Source organism: Tauraco erythrolophus, chromosome 10 (assembly GCF_009769465.1).
Source record: "Tauraco erythrolophus isolate bTauEry1 chromosome 10, bTauEry1.pri, whole genome shotgun sequence".
Classification (NCBI taxonomy): Eukaryota; Metazoa; Chordata; class Aves; order Musophagiformes; family Musophagidae; genus Tauraco; species Tauraco erythrolophus.
Window position 1 is genome coordinate 31,750,406 of NC_141474.1, and position 18,992 is coordinate 31,769,397.

An 18,992-nucleotide genomic window follows, 5' to 3' on the forward strand; every position below is an offset into this window, starting at 1 on the left:
ATCTGCTGGTCTCAGCTTGTGTGTGTGGAACAGCAATGAGTTCTTCACTGTGGAAGAACAGTAAAAATTATTGCATATAACATGATTTACTGTGTTCGTTACGAGGACTTAGAGGTGTAAAGAAAGTCAGTCTCTTAGTCTGAGGGTACTTACACCTGCTGAATTCTGCAAATCGGAACAAATCTGTTGAGGAAGAATGTTCCTACGCTTCAGCTATTGTGAATGCGACAACTTTTGAATTATTTTCCCATGATGCTGGATCTGTGACAGTGGAGCTGTACAAAAACACCAGAGAGCCAAGACTGACCCGAGTGGGAGTCTGGGTAATGTTTGCAGGGTAATGAAGGCAAAATTTACTTTTCAAAGCTCTGTGTGGTTCAGAAGTTGAGACTGACCTCCCATGCGTAGACTCGTGTCACTCTCAGGAATACATGAAGAGGCACGTTTGCTGGTACGGATTTCTCACCGCGTTTGGCTGTAAGAATGGCAGCATTTGATCACTTGACTTTTATTGCCACAGTAAAAATGACTATAATTTCCTACTTTTGCATAAGTACTAAGATGAGGTGAATTAACAACTTCAACTTGAGAAGAAGAAGAGTAAGCCCTGCGTCTCATCCCAGCTTATCATAGAATCATAGAGTGGTTTGGGTTGGAAGGGACCTCAAAGATCATCTAGTTCCAACCCCCCTGCCATGGGTAGGGACACCCTCCACTACACCAGGTTGCTCAAAGCCTCATCCAACCTGGCCTTGAACACTTCCAGGGATGGGGCAGCCACAGCTTCTCTGGGCAACCTGTTCCAGTGCCTCACCACCCTCAGAGTGAAAAATTTCTTCCTTATATCCAATCTAAATCTCCCCTCTTTCAGTTTAAAGCCATTGCCACTTGTCCTGTCACTACACACCCTTGGAAAAAGTCCCTCTCCAGCTTTCCTGTAGGCCCCCTTTAGGTACTGGAAGGCTGCTATAAGATCTGTCCGGAGCCTTCTCTTCTCCAGGCTGAGATTCCTGAGTTAGTTATGTTACAACTTATGACCCAAAACTGGTTTACAGCAGAGTTATTTTTCATCCTTCCCGTCATTCTTAGGCCAGTTATCCTTGGTGCAAGAGAACAACAGCTGTCACTGGACAAGCCATAAACCAGCAGCGTTCACAGAGGAAGCTTGCTTCGTTTGCATTTGAGTGCCCCTCTTGGTTTTCCTACTGCCTAAGGATCTGTCCTCCACGTAGCTGGCACGCTGCTGCTGTAACTGGAGCGTGGTTTGCCTCCCCAGTTTGGTGAGCTTTGCCGTGTGCTTTTGTACACGTGGGCCAAATGCGTTCAGCCTCTGAAATCGTGCAGTAGAACTTTAGATGATGTGTGGTTGTTTCCACCGTGAAGAACTACACTAGGTAAAAGTCCAGCTATTTCTTGGGATTATTGAAATGAGTAGGTGCGGAGAACGCAGCTGGGAAATCGTGTTTGTGCTTGAATGCCTCATGCATTTAACTTCAGATACAGTTTTTGAAGTACCTAAATAAAGCAAAAGCCCAAATTCTTAAGGGAATTGATGCTCCCAGTTCATGAATTTCAATGGGATTTTGTTACTTAACTTCATTCCCTAAGGCTGACATCCCTAAATCTGATGTCTTATTTGATGTGTGCTTTTAAGGGCCTACATCCTATTAATTTTCAGTAATATTCCACCACATAGTTCCTTGAGTCACTATTGAAAATCAGAGTCAAGGATTATTCACAAGTGGGCTAATCTTCCTTGGCTCCCTCTGTACTCCCAAAGGAGACGGGCTGCTCTTGTGGGATGAGCAGGGTCATGCTGGGTGCTCTAAGCCAGCCCTTGCAGGAGCCCATTGGGTCGGGAATCAGAGAAGACCAGTCTCCCAATCTAAAGATGGCCCTTGGAAGCACCTTCAGGGAGCTCCTGATGCCAGACTGACGTGCTTTTCCTCGTGCCTCCCGGTGATGAGCTTGCTGCACCACGGCTGCCGCAGTGTTAAAAACCTTTGCCTTTCTGTTACTGAAGGGACAAGGTTGACACTTTCAGCTGTGTCAAAATAGGATTTCCCTAGGAAATAGAGTCTCCCTGCGTTCCCCAGGGTTTTCCCTGGTTTCCAAATAGGTTTTCCCTGGATCCTGTTCCTGGAGCTGTTGCCTGTTGAGGCTACCCTGGTGTCTTAAACTTATCCCCCACCCCAGATCATACGGAAGAGCAGAATTCAGCCACCAGAACGTAATGAATTTCAATGACTACTGACCTTCCCAGCTGGGTCGCCCTTCCAGCAGCAAAATGGCACTTCGTTCGGAAATATTAGCGGGCCTTGGCGAATTTGGTTCCCTGGGCTTGTGTGCCTTCTGTCCTGGGCAGGGTAACCCCGTTTGACCAACTCTCCATGGTAAGCAGAGTGTTTACTGGCTTGTATCTGTCTCAGCTTTGACACTCCAACAAAAGGTTAGAAATCATGAATGCATCCCTTTATTTCTGCTCCACAGTGCCTCTCTTTTTTTCTGTGTAAACCCTTCACTTGCCTCTTGCCCAGCCTTTAGAAACGATGATCAAATGCGAACTTTCAGGGTTTATTTATAGCATAGCCTTTATGGAAAGAGAGAAAAGAAATGATTAAAAAGCAATTTTACAAAATATTTTGTTTTAAGAGAGAATTCATTGTGTTTAAATCACTGTATTCATTGTACTGTCTAGACTGGCAAACAAAGAAGATAGAGCGTCATTCAAATTAAGATTGTGAAATTCTTGGTGACTGGAATTATGGATTTGGATGTCAACCCTCAAACAAACTATTTCTGAACAGCAGTATTATCACTTTGCTATATTTAAGGCTTTGTTGGAGACAGAACAGTGCACAAGGTTGATCTGATTCAGTAACGCGATTCTAATGTTCCTTTGTTTCCGATTTCATTATAAATTCATCTTTTCAATGTTCTGTTCCTCTTTGTCCCCAGAAAATTGTTGAAAAGACTCTCCTCTGGGAGTAAAGTTTTTGTTCAAACTAACAATGACCAAACTGACTTTAGAAAACAAAAAAACACACAACCGAAATGCGAATTAAGAGAGGGAATTAATTTAGGATATTTTGAGCAACATAGAATGAGTGAGTTGTTGAAAATTGCTGGCTGTGTGTTTTTTTATGTTATTCCACATTACCGTGGTAGTTGCTGTGAGACCTTAATGCTGTGCATTCTCAGAGACCTGTGTATTTCCAGTAGATTTTAAAATACAAAAGTATTTTCCTGATAAACTGGAAACACGGCTTTGGCATCTTCCTCCTTAGCTGAAGGTGGATAGATGGAGGAACCAGCAGAAGATGAGCAGCAGCCAGGCCCTGTTCCCTGGTTTAGATCAGGGCTTGAGGGACCAGTTTTCCTTTAGGGACCTCTCCACCCCATCCTGCTTTCAGCCCTATCACAGAATCATTTAGGTTGGAAAACACCCTTAAGGTCGTCGAGTCCAACCATAAACTTGGAGCTGTGGCCCCCTCCTCAGCTGCCCGTCAGAGGATGGGCCCTCTGTGCCAGGGGTTTCAGGGCTGAGGAGACCTCGTAGGGTGCACAGGAGGCTTTCCTCAGCCCTCTGGAGACTTGGCTTCACCCGTTGAAGACCACTGCTGCAAAGTGCTTGGTCTGGAAACTGGAGTGTCGCGGGGGCGCGGTGTGGTGCTGGGTCCCAGCAGCACAGCGGAGGCACCGGAGGGGAGCAAGGGGACCTGCTGGAGTCGGCACTGGTGTCTGTTCTCTCTCGAACAGCCTGAGGAGACCTGGAGTTAGATGAGTAACAGCGTAAAAATAAAACCTGTCTGAGATACGTTTATCTCAAAAGGCTGGCTTATTTCCCAAAGAAGCAGTAATGCATTTTTCAGCACGGGAAGTTGTAAGAGGCCCCAGAGTAAAGCAGAACATGAGCGTGTAGAGTTCTTATGGCAGAAGCAGAACATGTCCTGGGAATGGTGCTGTTCCTGTCCTGTTCTCTTAACGCTGCCCAGAACGGGGAGCAGCAGGCAGGACCTGTGTCTGCACGGAGGGGTGAATGGCAAAGTCTGGCCCTCCCTTTAATTTTTTTTTTTGCACCTGTGATAAAAAGTGGATTTGTCTGAAATGTTTAGACCCTTTAGATGTCTTTGGTTTATTTCCGTGCAGTATCTCCAGGTCAATTCAAGAGGAGGTGTAAAGCAGGGAGCAGAAAGCGAGGTGAGCCTTTCCATCAGTAAGAGTGCTTCAAGGGGCTCTGCCGCTGCCTTACATTTTCTGTACGACACACACTATCTGGAAAAGCACTACTGATTGTAACAGAGGGAATTGTCTTTTACTTTGAGTTTTTTTTTTTCTGTGTGTTCGTTCATTTTTTTGGGTAGCATCTAAATCCAGCTGGCCATGTAAGGGAGTTGTAAAAGATAGAGCGCTGTGAATAGGAACAATGTTTGAGCTAGTATCACCTGTTAAAGAACAGGGAATGAAATGCCCATTTCTCTTACTGGGAAACATATCAACCTTTCCATGCCAGTATTGCAATCTGGCTGGTGTGCAGGGTCTCTGTGCCAGCAGGCTCACATGCCCCAGGGAAAAGAACACGCTATCTCGCTGGAAGTGTTATTTCAAGGGTGTTTCTTGGGGATTCAAAGTACCATCACCTTGTGCACATATGAAAGAGTAGGGGCATGTGAGTGCACAGAAGTTCTCCCTGCTGGTTTATCAGAAGCCCTAGCAGAGAACATCCTGACGGCACCATCTCTGGCAGTGCTTCCCACTTTGCTAGAGCCATGACTGCATCCAGTATTAACCCCTTGAAGTTGACAAACATACAAAGTAGGTGTTCCACATTCTAGTAGCACATTTGGACTGGCAGCGTAAAAAGACATGTTGATACTGAAGGATGAAACACACACGCCCAGATCGTGCCAGGTAACAGCGCAGGTTCAGCCAGCCAGGCAGAGCTGGGGGCTGCTGCTGCTCTGGCACATGGGTGGCATCCCAGGCACTTTGTGCCTCGCTGAGCAAACGCTGCTGTGCATGGGAGAAAGAATACCTGCTGGCTCCACGGGCAGCCAAATTACATCCTGGCATTTAGGTCGTGATCAAATTTCAACATGGGAAATGGGAAACCAGAAGATACAAGGTCTGCCAGTCGTCTTGCTTATCCTCGGAGCCTCCCTGCTGGTGAAACTGTGCTTACATTGCTCATCTATGTTGTAAAGGTCTAGGAGAGACTCGACTGTAAAATGCTGGATTAGTGGAAAGCAAAGATTTTACTGCAGCAGATACTACAACCTGTAAAATCATCCATCCTTTTTAACAATCTAGCCATAGTAGGTGCCTTCCAGCAGCAGCACGGGCTGACTGTTCTCCAGGGGTCGTTCCCGTGCTCTCACAGTACTGTGCTTTAGGCACTAACATTAACGCAGATTTAGGGTCCTGCCTAGAAACTACGAGCACTGATACAGATTTAGTCAGACACTAGTTCTTGAATCTGTATCTTTTGTGTTTTACACCGTTGCACCTAAAAGCTATTGCTCTAACGCTCCTTGTGAAATGACTTCCACTGAACGTAGCCTGTGCCTGCTGCCTCCACGCTTGCCGGAGAGCTTGGTCCTCTTGTTAACATCAGTGCTTGGTGTCTCATTCCAGCAGGACTGTTCAGGAGAATCCATAGAAAATCAAGATATCACAGAGATCAGGAAAGGAACCAAGTTATTCAGTCTTCTTCCTTCCACATGTGACTCTGTCCCAGAGACTCCTTCTGCAAGGGATTCTGTGACATCTCTTGATCTGACTTTGCCCAAAAGTCTCTCTCTTACACCTTTATACTGGAATGTGAGGGCAGCTCTGGGCTCCGTAACAGCACTTTGCAAGTTCCACTTAGCTTCTGGAGTGCACTCGAGTCTTCCCTTGCTGCAGGGAATTGATACTTTCAAAATATGATTAAGGGATCTCAAGTAAAGTATCATTTTATTTGAGAAATCTCCCCTCCGGGGATGCAGTGTTCAACATTTCCTTTGGTTAGTGTAAATAATAAAAGATAAGTCTGTTCTGTCTTGGACTCCCGGTAAGAAAGAAGAACAGATTTTGGTTTACTGAGGGGTCTGCAGTACTTTGTTCTCATGACTGCTATATAATGGGATTGAACATATTTTATGCCATCTGGCCTGTTCAGCTGAAACAAAATACATCAGTAATGTTCCGATTGGTTTTGAAACATCTTGTTCTTGTCAAAAAGTATTTTAAATCAAAACAGGCTTTTGCAGTGTGTGTTTGTCTTTTACTAGGAGGCCATGGCGAAAATGGGGAAAATTGGGAGAGTCGTGCAGCCTAACCATGAGCATAAAAGGTAATCCTGACTTTTGTGTGTTCATCCGTGATAATTTACTGAAGGTGAAGTTAAGGTCTGTCTCTTTATAACTCTGTGTCAGTGCGGTAGCGTTTATCACCCAGATTTTTTAAGGATTCTGTGGGCATCCAGCTGTGTAATGTGGCGGAAGGCAGTCATTCGCTCTCAGTGGGGTGCGAGCACCCTAGCCTATCTCTGCCCATGCCCATGGCTTTCCTTGGCACGCAAACGGCACCAGCAGCACAGGGATGCGACGAACGGTTCCGAAGCTGCCGGGAGGTCAGAGCAGTCTCAGCTGCCTTTCCAAAGGGTGATGCGCTTCCCGACTCTCTGACACCTTTGCGTAATCTCACGCCTGCTTCGCCAGCCGCCTGCGTGATCCCTAAAGACCCGGCGTGCGGCGGGGCGCGGGCACCCCCTGGCGGCGGCGGCCGGCCCCGGGGTGCGGGGGGTGTAACGGATGGGGCCCCCCTCGACAGAGCCGCGGGGCTCCGCCAGCGGGTGTTAATGGGCAGGAGAGCGGCGAAGCCCCGGCAGTGCCCGTTCGCACCGCGGGGCACTCCAGCGGAAAAACTGTGCTGGCCGCAGAGTCAACAAAAGGTGTAATTATAACTTGGAATCATGTGTTTGGGTGGAAACGGTGCTCTGGAATCGCACAGGACTCTGATCCTAGTAAAAGTTGTAATTAGGAAAGAGTCGAAGCTGCTTTGATGCTCAGTGAAGGAATAAACGTGTATTACAGGGGATTTCAAGCTTAACATCTCAGCCTTTGTTGAAATTAACTTTCTTACACAGATTTTATGACAAGAAATACGAAGTATTTTTGAAACTTGTGGAACATCAGAGAGAGTATCGCTCCATCATGAACAGCTTCTAATCCAGAGTCACATAATCTGGGAACAACAGGGATAACAAATTTCCAGACACTTGTGATGAGAGTAATTTCTCCTTACTATTCCGTCCATGGTAAAAAGATATCATTTAAAGTGTACGTTTTAATTCTTAATGAGAAATAAAAGGCATTCGCTTCACTGTGAAGCACTGGGTGTTTTCTGTCAATAATCCCTGCACCCCAGGGACAAGGAATAATCATGTGCTCCAGCCAGAGGAGACAAGACAACCAGCTGCGGGTACCCCAGTGCCGGTGTTTACAGACTGGCCACAAGCAGAAACAGCACAAGGAACAAAGTTAACGGTCTGGGAGAGACTTGAAGCGCATGGTCCTTTGGATTTCAGTATCTGCTACAGCTAAGACCTAAACGTGATTTCCATTGGAAAGTTCTGTTTGGGTTTTTTTTTACTCTGATTATCGTACTTCTTTGGTGGCTGATATTCGAGAATCACTTTTGCAGCTGTGCAATCTCTTTCTCGCTGTGTTCTTCTTTCCTGCTCGTATTTTCCTGTCTCCATTCTTGCAGGGCAGTCGTTTTGCGAGCGATAATCCGTGCCACTTTGTCTTTTGCAAGTAAATCACCCTCAGTGCGTGTTCATCACTGTGCAGATGTGAAACGGCCCTCTGTTTGACACTGAAAGACTAGGCTGAGCAGGCACAATTGCTGAAAATACGTTCCTAACGCAGGTGCATTCCTTCCATCCTGCCAGCTGCCTTGCAGGGAGCGGGCGCTGAAACAGCCCAGCTCTGCCTGTCCGTTCTCACCACACTGCTCAGGGCACGTGCGTCCGCAGAGCCCGCCAGCTGCGGAGCTGAACTCGGCGACAGGAGGGACAGGGAACACAGAGGGAGACAGAAAGGGTTTTCCTTCCTGGCGGCCTGCTGGGCAACAAAAGGCTTTCGTTTGTTCCCAGGTGATTTTGAAGGTTGCCCTGGCTAGTTAGTCCTACAAGGTACTGCCAGGCTCACGACGACAGGTTGTGGCATAACTGGGCTGTGGAAGGAGAGAGTTTGGACACTGTATACAGCAAAAATGTTTCACCTCGGAAAGTATAGGTTGTTTGGATCTTGCCATATCCAAATACTGCCAGTGCCTTCAGTGAAATTCTCTCAGAAATTCATTCTTTCTCTGCCATTTGTCTGTTACTTCTTAGTAAAAGATACTATTCTGTTTAAAAAGCAAAAGGAGGGTCCCCTCCCGAAGGAGAGGATTGAGAAGCAAGGGGTGACAGAAGAGCATGTTCAGATGTAACTGTTACGGGTCGTTCATGAGAACCCTTCTTTTCTTCAGGCTGCAAACAGCCACCCTCCTGGTGAGCCCGGATCATGCCAGAGAAACAACCTACAGTCCCTTTCCACCGAGTGAGTAGTCACAGAAATGGACTCCATCTTTATACGCTTAGCTTGAGAGAAATTCCATTCTTTAGTATTGGCATAGACTGTAATTCCCAGTTAAATGCAAACAGAAGTTACACAATAACAAAATTAGACTTAGGGAACTTGGAAAATAATAGTTTCTGGGGGTTTTTATGTTAGTAGTCGCCACTCAAAAACATCTGGTAATTTTTTTAAAGAAACAATGCACTTCCTGCCTTGTAGTTCATGGAAAAGCAATTGTTGCCATTTCCAAAGTACCCATTGTTAAGAGAAACAGCTTTACAAGTTCAGGGACATAATTAAAGACAATGAAAGTTGATGGGAATAAAATGAAGAAACATCATAACAAAAAGAGTATAACAAGCAAGAAAATGACTGCAACATGGTGGTATATCATAGCTTACAATTCAAGGGCACAATAAAATATGCCAACTGAAAATACGTAGAAGGAAAAAACAGTTGGAGACCAGTGTATTGTGAACAATAAATATTCATAAATTTTAATGTATCTCTTTTAATATACAATTCACATGTAAAAATGAAGTCCACTGACTCCAAATACACAGCAAATGTACACGTTATACAGGGACAGACGTGTAGGGTTGTCTGGTACAGCACCAGCATTTTTAACTCTTTGCAGCTCAACACAAACAGACATGCACACACATTCTCCAACTTTGGCAAACTTTCCATAAACTTCCTGCTACTTATATCATCATCATAAATTTGGCCTTGATCTCTCTGGCTGAACTGGTACCAAGACTTACAAGGAAATCACAAGGAGTGTATGAAGTCTAGAAAGGAAGCAAACAGTCATGCTGACTGTGTTAAAGCTTAGGTGCACAAGGTTCAAGGAAGCCGTGTACCTTGTATGAGCTTATATGGAAGAGTTACAGAGATTTGTTCACATTTCTTGCATGATTTTTAAATGCTTTTATCCCCTTGTAATACTTCTACTTTATAGTTGCGTTTTTGTTCCAAGCCAGTGGTACTACCAGTTTCCTATTATCCATTTTAAAATCAAGACTGTACTCATTGCAGAGCTGTAAAAAATCTGTATTGCAGTGGACGTGTAATCAGCTCTGATACAAGATTTTGTAGTGATATTAACACTTCTCGTGTTATACAAGACTTAGCAAATTGCACAGTTTGCTAAGTGCTCAAATTAAAATTTTATTCAAATTGAGCCAAGATGTAAAATGTTAAAGCTCAGGAGTTCTAAAACTCTTCAACTGCAAGTTGATTGGCATTGTGATTTTAGGCTCTGTTCATCGCTTTAGGCGTTTTCAATTCAGGCAGTTTGTATGAAGGTAAACGTTAGAGAAAAGAGCAGTGTGAAGGAGTCTGGCAAATAGGCAGTGGTGTGTAAAACCAGCCGCCTGAGCGCTTGCACACCGAATCACGGGGCCATGCCAAGTATCACCGATCCTGCTTCAGCCTTTGTTGGCAGCAGAATGACAAATCCCTCGTACGCTGCCCCGAACCATCGATGACATCTGACCAAGGAGTCCACGTTTGAGTCAGTCAGGACTCCGACAGCACCCTCTGAGCTGCAGACCTCGCCATATTTACCCCGTTAGATGCAATTTGCTGACAAATGTTTATCATGCAAATTAAAAGAAGGGAAACAACCACCATGTCATCAGCTGTTCCAAGCGTCCTACAGAGAGGGCCAGGCTTCGTGTCGAATGGAGAAGACAAGCATATGATTGTTCCAAAGGAACAAACAGCGACTCTGAGGAAAAAAATCCATACGAGACCACCCCAAGTGAAGATTCCTCGCAAGGCAAGAGTCAGGAATAACGGCATGTCATAAAGGTAATCTGCAAACTAAAGATTCAGATGAGTTACGCGATTTTGCATTCTGATGCCTGCAGTTCTTTCAGCTGAATGTGCCTCTTAAGCACTTTCAGATTCACATCTCCTGAATGCAGAAGCTTTCTGTGTGTCCAAATCCACCTGCTCTGTTCAATTATTTTGCAGTATCTAGAGGCACACTCCTAAAAGGAATCCTCGCTCCCCCAGCACTTTGAAAAAAAAGTATTATGCTTGACGTAGAGTCTTTTTGGAAACTGGGCCTTAATGGCTGCACTGAGTATTTGCCTGTCTTTAAAATCTGGCATGAAGGGTAGGCTGTGAATTCTTGAAAATGAGGCCATATTTGAAAGCTCCATCTCTAGTTCTGTTTTCCTTCCTGTGTTTCATCCCACACTGCTTTCTCCTCCCTGCCAGGATGACTGCAGAACTACTCCTCTGAGCTAGGAAGTCCAAGAAGCACCTTTTCTAGAAGATGCTGGACCCAGCAGTGGATGGTTATACCTCCACTATGATATTGCCAGTAAGTGCATGGAAAAGTAGTTCACATAATGATACAAACTAGTTTTCATTGCTGGGTCTCTTTAATCCTCCATGTGTTACGTGCTACCAATTGGGTAAATGTAGATTTATAAATACTTACGGGTCGAGGCTGCCCTGAGAAACGCTTGTTGTAATCTCTAATGTCATGTACAATTTGTTTACTTGGCTTGTCCTGTTGCTTTTCACACGAGATGTTATCCAGAAGAACCACCTTCATAAAAAAAGATCAACATTAGCACAGTGTATTTTAATCTCCAGTATAAAGGACAGTGTTCCATAGTTCACGTCTCTCCATAGTCTCTCTCTTGCAACTGGACCTCTGTCCAGCTCCAGCAGTTCCACAACAGCAAGAACATTTTCCTTTTATAACCTGCATCCATCCTTCCAGTGAAACAGGCAGCCTCTGACCGAGGTCAGATCAGATTAGGAACTTCCATATTGCTTTTTATGGAATGTAATCCCAGAGATTCAATAAACTACGCAAAAGTAAAATGCTGGAGGGCTGTTTAATGTTTCACAGGGTTGCCTGATATGACATGTGTCAAATGATAAATGCAAATGGCTGCAGGGTCATTCAAGTCTAAGTGGTTTTTGAAACGCTATGGAAAATTAGATGATAAATAAAGTTGAACTGAAGTGCTCAAGGTTGTCATTTTGTGTGTATCATCATGCAGATACGTACAAGGGAGATAAGTCTTACCTTTTGTCTGCAGAGAGGGCAGGTTATTGCTGCTAAGCAGGGACTGTGTTTCCAGTATGTGATCAGACAGGAACCTACCAAAGGAGGAAAAAAAAAAAAGAAATTGTACTAAGATACGTAAATTTTTTTTGAGGATATTTAATATTTACAAGGAAGTTACCAGAATTAATAAACTCTCTTTCTATAACGGTCTGTAAAAATGAATGTAATTCTTTGCTCTCATTTTAATAGGTGGTTTTACTCTGCAAAGTGACAGTGTAAAAATGAAGCCTTAGCTCTTCTACACTGGAATATAGAGAGATACATGGACCTCCTTAGGGAGACTTTGGTTCAGTTTGTTTTCCTGTGGATAGCATCTTATTCTTGAAGCTCCCTGTATTGTGAGTGAAGCACTCGGGAATACAGGCACCCTTCGGAGCACAGTGTTGGCTGCTGCGGGCAAAAGCGGTGCAGCTGCGTAAAGGTGGAGTTCCTCCAGAGCCAGGGTGGCTTCGAAGGGTTATGAGGGCTAGTTATCCCACATAAACCAACGTGCACAGCCAAGGGGCAGTCTGGTGACGCAAACTTCTGGTGGCACAACGCATATCTTCGTGATAAGGTAACATACATCGAGCTGTTTCAGCAGTTTGATTTTTTTTCTGTCTCTTACTGTATTTCAACTCTGTTACCCTTTTGGAACTGTGTAGCTCTGGATGAGTTGCAACATTCTTTTTGATTCCTCTTACTCAGCCAACTGCTAACTAATTTCCAAATACAATGCCACCTCTTCTTATGCTAAGGTCTCAGGTGTGAAAGAGGCCGGAGTCTGAGGACAGTGAAATTAGACTGCACCCATAACTGACAGCAGTGGTTGACAAACACAAGTGTCAGTGCTGGCACGAACTGCAAAAACAGCAAAGCACAAACAGCACCTAATGAGAAGCAGCACAGCTTGACTTTCAGCTCCAAGGCGCAGTGTGCAGTGTCACAGGGCAGGAAAAAAAAATCTCTCAACATTTAAACTGATCAAATTTGACAAGGACCTCAGTGAAAACAGAAGCAGAACGCTGTGCTGCCATTTTGATGGAATTGTTTTATTGAATTGAATAATGCTTTTTGTTCTTAAAAATAACCAGCAAGTGGTTTCTTGTAAGCAGTATTATAACAAGAAATCTTCAAGAGCCCTCAGTGCACCCAGATGTACTTTGTCTATTCTCATTGAAAAATGGAATATTGGAGAAATGCATTTGGAATCAAATATAAAAATGTTCATGACACTATCAGTTACAACCTATATACTAAGGATGTTGAACTTGGCCCAAAGATATTTTTTATGAACCTCGCTCTGACTTGTGCTTTTTACTTTTGTTTTCATTCGAATGCAGTTTTTCTTTATGACTCTTCTGTTTTGTTTGCGTGCGCAGAGCCGTTGGCTGTGTTATATCTGAATCCCTGTGCGGTACGTATAACTCAGTCTGGCAGCCAGCTTCCAGCTCTCGTTTGAACTTCTGCGTTTGACAGACATCATGCCTCACTTCAGGAACTGCTTTGACCCGCTGGGTCCAGATCCTGTATCGTGATCCACACACACAGCCGTATTGCTGTGCCTGTGCTCAGTCCCAGTGGTGACAACGGGACACTGATGGATCCCACGGTTCTTCAAGGGCTTTCGAAAAAGAAACCTATGGAAATTAAAATTTGTTGCATGCAGAATCCTTTGTTTGGTAGAACAGGAAAGGAAGGACTCCTCTGAAGTTGACCTATTTGTGCTTCGGTGCATTTTTCGTAAAATAGACAAAATCCTGTTTTAATCTAGCCTGCCACACAACCTTCTGAGGAAGTCTGTAGGTTTCTCTAAAATACCTCTGTGGTTATTGTTAATTAGAAAAAAATAATATTGCTCAAGGATCGCTTTTCAGTTGAACTTCCTGAACATATGGTTCAAACTGAAGCTGAAAAGGAAAACTTCAGGACAAACTGTATGAATTACTACTAATAATAAAATCAGACATTTTTTATAAGTCCACATTAATCTTCTTTAAAAGCTCCGGGTTGACCACATTTTTTAAATAAAACTTTTACCAGAGCAGGATTTATTAAGAGAGCTCAGCATTGCCTCAGTTCTGTTCCACAGGGCATCAAGAGAAGTTTTATTACTGATTTCAGTCACAACAGACTTAGATCTACACAGAATGGTTTTGATAAGCTCAATGTAGAGTTTTATTGGTTTAAGACATGAAAAACAGACTTGTTACAGAGGCTGCTTCTACTATATAAACATAGTCATAACATATATAATGCATTGCACTGGAATCTGTGCTTCAGAGTGTCAGTGACGATGTTCTCGAGGAAGGTAAAGCCTAGCTAAATATATACAGCTAATGATGGCAATATATACCAAGCTCCTATATTGTACTACTTCTCCACAGACCCCAAACTAAAATAAAGTCTGTATCGTTATGCCGTATACACAGACAGAAAAGGGAAAATTAACCAGGCCAGAGAAAGATACCAAAGCTGATGATCTTTGTTGTTTTGTCTATCTTCGTACTTGAAACTTTAACTTCTGTGACATTATTTGAAACACGTTTTGAGGCCGTATGCTCACTGTTTGTCCTGGAGTGAGTTATATTCAAAGCATCCTCTTCCAGTATGTTATAAAACAATGTTACAAAAACATGAAACAACCTAAAGTATTAAATGGTGTCACTCGTGAGGTAGATGAGCCCTACAAAGTGTCCCTAGCTGTTTGTGATCCACTGATTTGTTGTGGTTTCAGAGGATGGAGATAGTGGCAGTGGTGATGAGGAGTTGTGCCGGGTGAGCATCACGTCAGTCAAGTAGAAAAATGTCACTTCCTGAAGATAAAAATGAGCTTTTATTGCACCAGCATTAGTCACAACACAGTCCCTTGTTCTCATTTATGTTTGGGTCTTTTTATAACACTCTTACATGGTGAAAAAGGTGTAAATGGCTTGTAAATATAACTTGCACTTGCTTTAAGGTCTCTGTAAAATGCCAGAGCAGTAGAAAGGAGCTTTACAGCTCTGACCAGTGTCTTTTGCTGTATCTTGCTGTTGCAGTATCAGATAGTACTGCTTCCAGCCGCCTGCCTGCCCCTCTGCTACCAGAGATTACTGATCTTGTGCTGCACAGCAGCCCTGGAGTACCTTCACAGGCAGTTTCAGCCTCATCAGATCATAAACTCCAGTTCTCTTCTGCCAGCCCCACTGTGGGGATGACAACAAGGAACTTCAGCAGCAGCCAGGACAGTGAGGTTGTAAACTTCACCTGTAAATTCACTGGACGATGTATGCCAGAGGTCTGAGGAAAAGTATTCAGTCTAGGCGGCCTTATCCTGCTGCCTTTCAGAGCTGGTGCAAAGCTCACACTGGCTCTGGTGATGCAGAATGTGGGCCTTAAAAATCCCAAAATCCCCTTTATAAATACAATTATGAACATAACTCCTCCACTATTCTATGCTTCATCCTTGTATTCCCTTTGAAAAATTATTTAAATTTTGTAATCCTAACCATATGGCTTAGCAGCCTCAAAGGCAGCATTCAGCAGACACGTTTATCTAGAGAATTATGGTTTTACTTGGATTATCCAGTGACTGTAAGTGCCCAGGGTGAAGACAGGAGACCACAGCACAGGCAGCCTTGACAGAAGGACCCTCTAAATCTGGATCTCTCCCTTTCCTGTTAAATTGGACTGGAATAAACAGTTACAGAGCATCCATTGTGGTGAGATGTCTTTGAACATTTTTCCCTTCTATGACCACACAGATTTACTTAAAAAACAATAAACAGATTAAAAGCAGGTTTATATATGACCAGAAACTCACTTTTTGAATTGTTCAATATGTAACTTCCACTAATTTGTTGAGGGTTTTTGTTTTGTTTAGTTTAGAAAACCTCTAGATCACCTCTGCTTTATTTTAGGAAAATGTTTCACATGGGAAGCAAGTCTGTGGAACAGAATCAGACCCAAGCTCAGTGTGTCTTACTCCCCATTTTCACCAATATAAATACAATCAGGATTAATTTTATGGGACAGCTGGATTTTTATGCTGTTGATTAAAAAGACAAGCTGTCTTCCCAGAAGTGACTTCATGCTTGAAGATAAGACTTCCTGTTTGTTACATGTTGAGCTGTCACAGTTACAAAGTGTATGATTATTAGACTGTTGATTTTTAACAGTTTTGGGTTTTTTTTTGCACAGTTGAATAAAAATCGCATCATTTTCTGGTGCATTTTACCCATTCCATGAGTTTGTGTTGTAATTTTGGAGTATCCTGTGAGATGATCTGTTACTTCTTGTTGTCTTAAGACTTCTTGGACATTTGAAAAGTTGCACCTTGTAGACATGAAAGCAATGAGCAAAAAAAAATACTGATTTTTTTGATTTTTATAAAGAAGGGACTTTTCTTGCTTCTAGTGAGAGCACTTACATGAATTCCAGGGAGAAGGGCTTGGTCCTGGTTCATACACAGGACTTGAGATTTCTAAAAGAAGAGTGCTTTATTTCGTAGCCTGTATAAGCACTGCACTGTCCATCCAGAAAACTTACCACAGAATAAATGTCCACAGTTGGTTTCTACTGGGAGAGTCGCTGTCTGGAGACAGATGGGGCAGCTGAAGTCACTGTGATTACTAGGTTTCCAAATTTGGAGTGATTCCTGGAAGAGAAGTAGTACAGAGTCTTTAATAAATTAGTATTTTGATCTACATATTCAGTTCATTGATAGTAATTTACTATGGTTAGCAGAGAGTCACAGAACCTAAGTATAGATGTCACACCTAACTAATCGTTACCTCAGCAGATAATGAAAATCAGGCACAAAGAAATGAAGTGCTTTGTGTATTCCTGCAGAAAGGACCAGTGTCAGAGGTAAGATCATGACTCCATGTTTCTGCTTCCAGTGATACACCAAATACACCACTGGATAACATATATGTTTTGAAAGCCAGTTAAGTTTGAAGCACTGGCTTGTCCAGCTGCCATTATTAGTCAGACAGCACCTGAAGTCTGCCTCAGTATCTCTTGGATCTTTTCCCTCCTCCTTTGTAGTCATGTCTGTCACTTAAATGTACCGAAATAAAGTCCACTGCGTTCTCTGCCTTCCTTGGGTGACAGAATAGTGTTCTCAGTGTGTACCATAGGCTATGTAGCAAAAAGAAATTAAGAATTTACTTCCTTAAATAAAGGACTTGTTTCCTGCCAAACAATCCTTCCCTTTGCTTAGCAAAGTCTGTAATTAAGAATAATATTGAACTTTGTTTTTAGAGCAGGAAGATAAGAATTCTGTAAGCCTCTGAAGTGATAAAGAAGCATTTTAAAATCCAAAGTGTATTATCATATTGCTTGAGGGGAAAGGCTGAAGGATGTACATTGGTCTTCCAGTCTTTGCTCCTAAATTATTGCCTGAAAGCAGTAGAAGTCTGGCAGTACATTCATCTACATCATGATTGTTTGATACAGTGAGAAATAAAATAACTGCTCTTACTTGATACTGATTCCTTACCACATTGAAAGTTTTTGCTGCCTTTATTATGATGTGTTAGCTAGTCTGTACTGGATGATGGACCTGCCTACTTGGTCTTAGTACATTTGGCCATATGAGATCAGTCTTGGAAGCAAATGTAATAACAGTGTGATTAGTGTCTGTCCTTTCTTGATATAAAGTTATTTCAACATTTCAGTCAGTCCCAGAAACAGAGGAGGACTTCTGAAATTGAGAGGGAGCTTCCAAGGAAGTTCCTCCGCTTTAAGGCAGAGTCTTGAAGGTTACTGACTGTCATCCACTGCCTACGCATGTTTAGCAAGGTTCAACAGGAGATGGCATCAACTGCAGTTTTATTTTGTATTTTGATCAAAAAAAGGTGGAACTTCACATGTTTCTTAATGACCACAGAGGTCTGTCATTATATGGAATGGGTATTATTTCTCCATTACTGAAGGCATTCAGATGAGATGATGGCATAATTTGGGATTACGGTACCACCGTATGCTTGCTGTTGCTTCTTGCCCAATCTGGATTGCTTATTTGTTTTTCAGATACCTGATTGGCATCTGTCTCCATGACAGATCAATGAATACACTCCAAGAATTTGACGTATTTATAGAAAAAGAGAAAATCGAATAGATGCTGTATTTTGCAGGTCAAATACTGGAAGATCCAAAGTGACTGTGAAGATTCAAGCTCATTTGTCAACAAAGATTATTTTTAAGTAATTAATTTTTCTAATGTGATAATTCCAAGAAAGAAGAGAGGTCATCATGTAGATCTGCCAAATGACTGATCAGGAAACTGAATCTCTTGCCAGAGCCGTGTCTATAATTATGAGTTCACCAAATTAGTAACTTTAAATCGGCACCTTTAATGCCAGTTTTTCCTTCCTGTAACGAGGATCTGTAAATAAGAAGAACTGGAGGTTTTAAAACAACGTGCCATAACTACTGGGAAAAGTCTTTCTGCTTTACTGTTTCGGAAGTCAGAAATGTTATTTGTTTCTGATTCTCAAGAGAAAAAATTCAGAGGCTGAAGGCATTTTCATTGTTTTCTGATTTTCCTCTCTGAACACTGATAAGGTTATCTCCTGCTGAGATAACAGCCACACAATAGCCCAACAAAGCCATGATGACTGAGTATGAATAACTAAAACACAACGATGATCAGATTCAAGTCCAGTACACCGACAGGTGAACTCCAGGCAAGCAGGTTTTAACACAATGCTACCTAAAATCCATATGGCACATCACATTCCTATATTTTGACTTCCCATACAGTGCTGATGGGGTATTTGCAGATTTAGGAGAGTATTATTTCAACTGATATAAGCTGTACTAGTTTTCATCAGCTGAGGAACTGCCCCAGAGCAGTTGTGTTTATAAACACTGCATACATTACCTCAGCCAATTAGGTATCTACTCTTTGGTTTTGTAAAATAGTAACACACACGAATTTCTTCAGCTCTGTCTCATACAACAAAGGGAACCAAATGTGTTTCTGATTATGCAATAGATACTGAGTCCAGGGAAACCCAGCATTCCCTGAGCATAACCGATGGAAATTTTCAAAAGCTCTCTTGCCCTCTGCAACCTCAACAAGTTGAAACTTCTCATGTATTTTGTATTAGAGTGTGTTGTACAATAATTAACTTACTATATGACTCCTAGGGGACAAATGATTAGAGTTTTTTTTCCAGATGACTCATCTTCTGCTGACTTACATGAGCAAGTCTGCAGAAATAGAGTTTGTGCTGTTCAGAAGACAGGAAAATTGAATGTTGGTGTGTTACTGTATGATAGCAGTTCTGGCTGCTGGGGTAAGCTACCATGCAAAGGGA

The 18,992-nt window shown here is 42.8% G+C and overlaps 2 protein-coding genes across 2 annotated transcripts in view; one reads left to right on the plus strand and one right to left on the minus strand.

Moving 5' to 3' along the window:
- The window catches only part of FGGY (FGGY carbohydrate kinase domain containing), a 127,907-nt gene extending 120,696 nt beyond the window's left edge, over positions 1 to 7,211 (plus strand). Inside the window, exons 14-15 of the mRNA XM_009982806.2 lie at positions 6,273 to 6,334; positions 7,130 to 7,211. Coding sequence (XP_009981108.1) covers positions 6,273 to 6,334; positions 7,130 to 7,211 — 144 coding nt within the window. The remainder of the gene's footprint in view (positions 1 to 6,272; positions 6,335 to 7,129) is intronic.
- Positions 7,212 to 10,127: 2,916 nt separating this feature from the next.
- LOC104376262 (E3 ubiquitin-protein ligase RNF170) lies at positions 10,128 to 17,725 on the minus strand. Its single transcript, XM_009982807.2, has 5 exons — positions 17,705 to 17,725; positions 16,213 to 16,321; positions 11,662 to 11,735; positions 11,062 to 11,172; positions 10,128 to 10,433 (listed from the first exon to the last, which is right to left on the minus strand). Exons 1-5 carry the CDS (start codon positions 17,723 to 17,725, stop codon positions 10,128 to 10,130), a joined length of 621 nt encoding a protein of 206 aa, XP_009981109.2.
- Between the last annotated feature and the right edge of the window lie 1,267 nt (positions 17,726 to 18,992).

Bases quoted from the DNA above. Each gene is read 5' to 3' on its own strand.
- LOC104376262 (XM_009982807.2), bottom strand. From the start codon at position 17,725: ATGGAGACAGATGCCAATCAG. The intron at 16,322-17,704 runs GTATCTGAAAAA...CTTCTCTTCCAG, and splicing joins TGGAGACAGATGCCAATCAG to GAATCACTCCAAATTTGGAA. The intron at 10,434-11,061 runs GTAAGTATTTAT...CTGAATCTTTAG, and splicing joins TCTCAGGGCAGCCTCGACCC to TTTGCAGATTACCTTTATGA.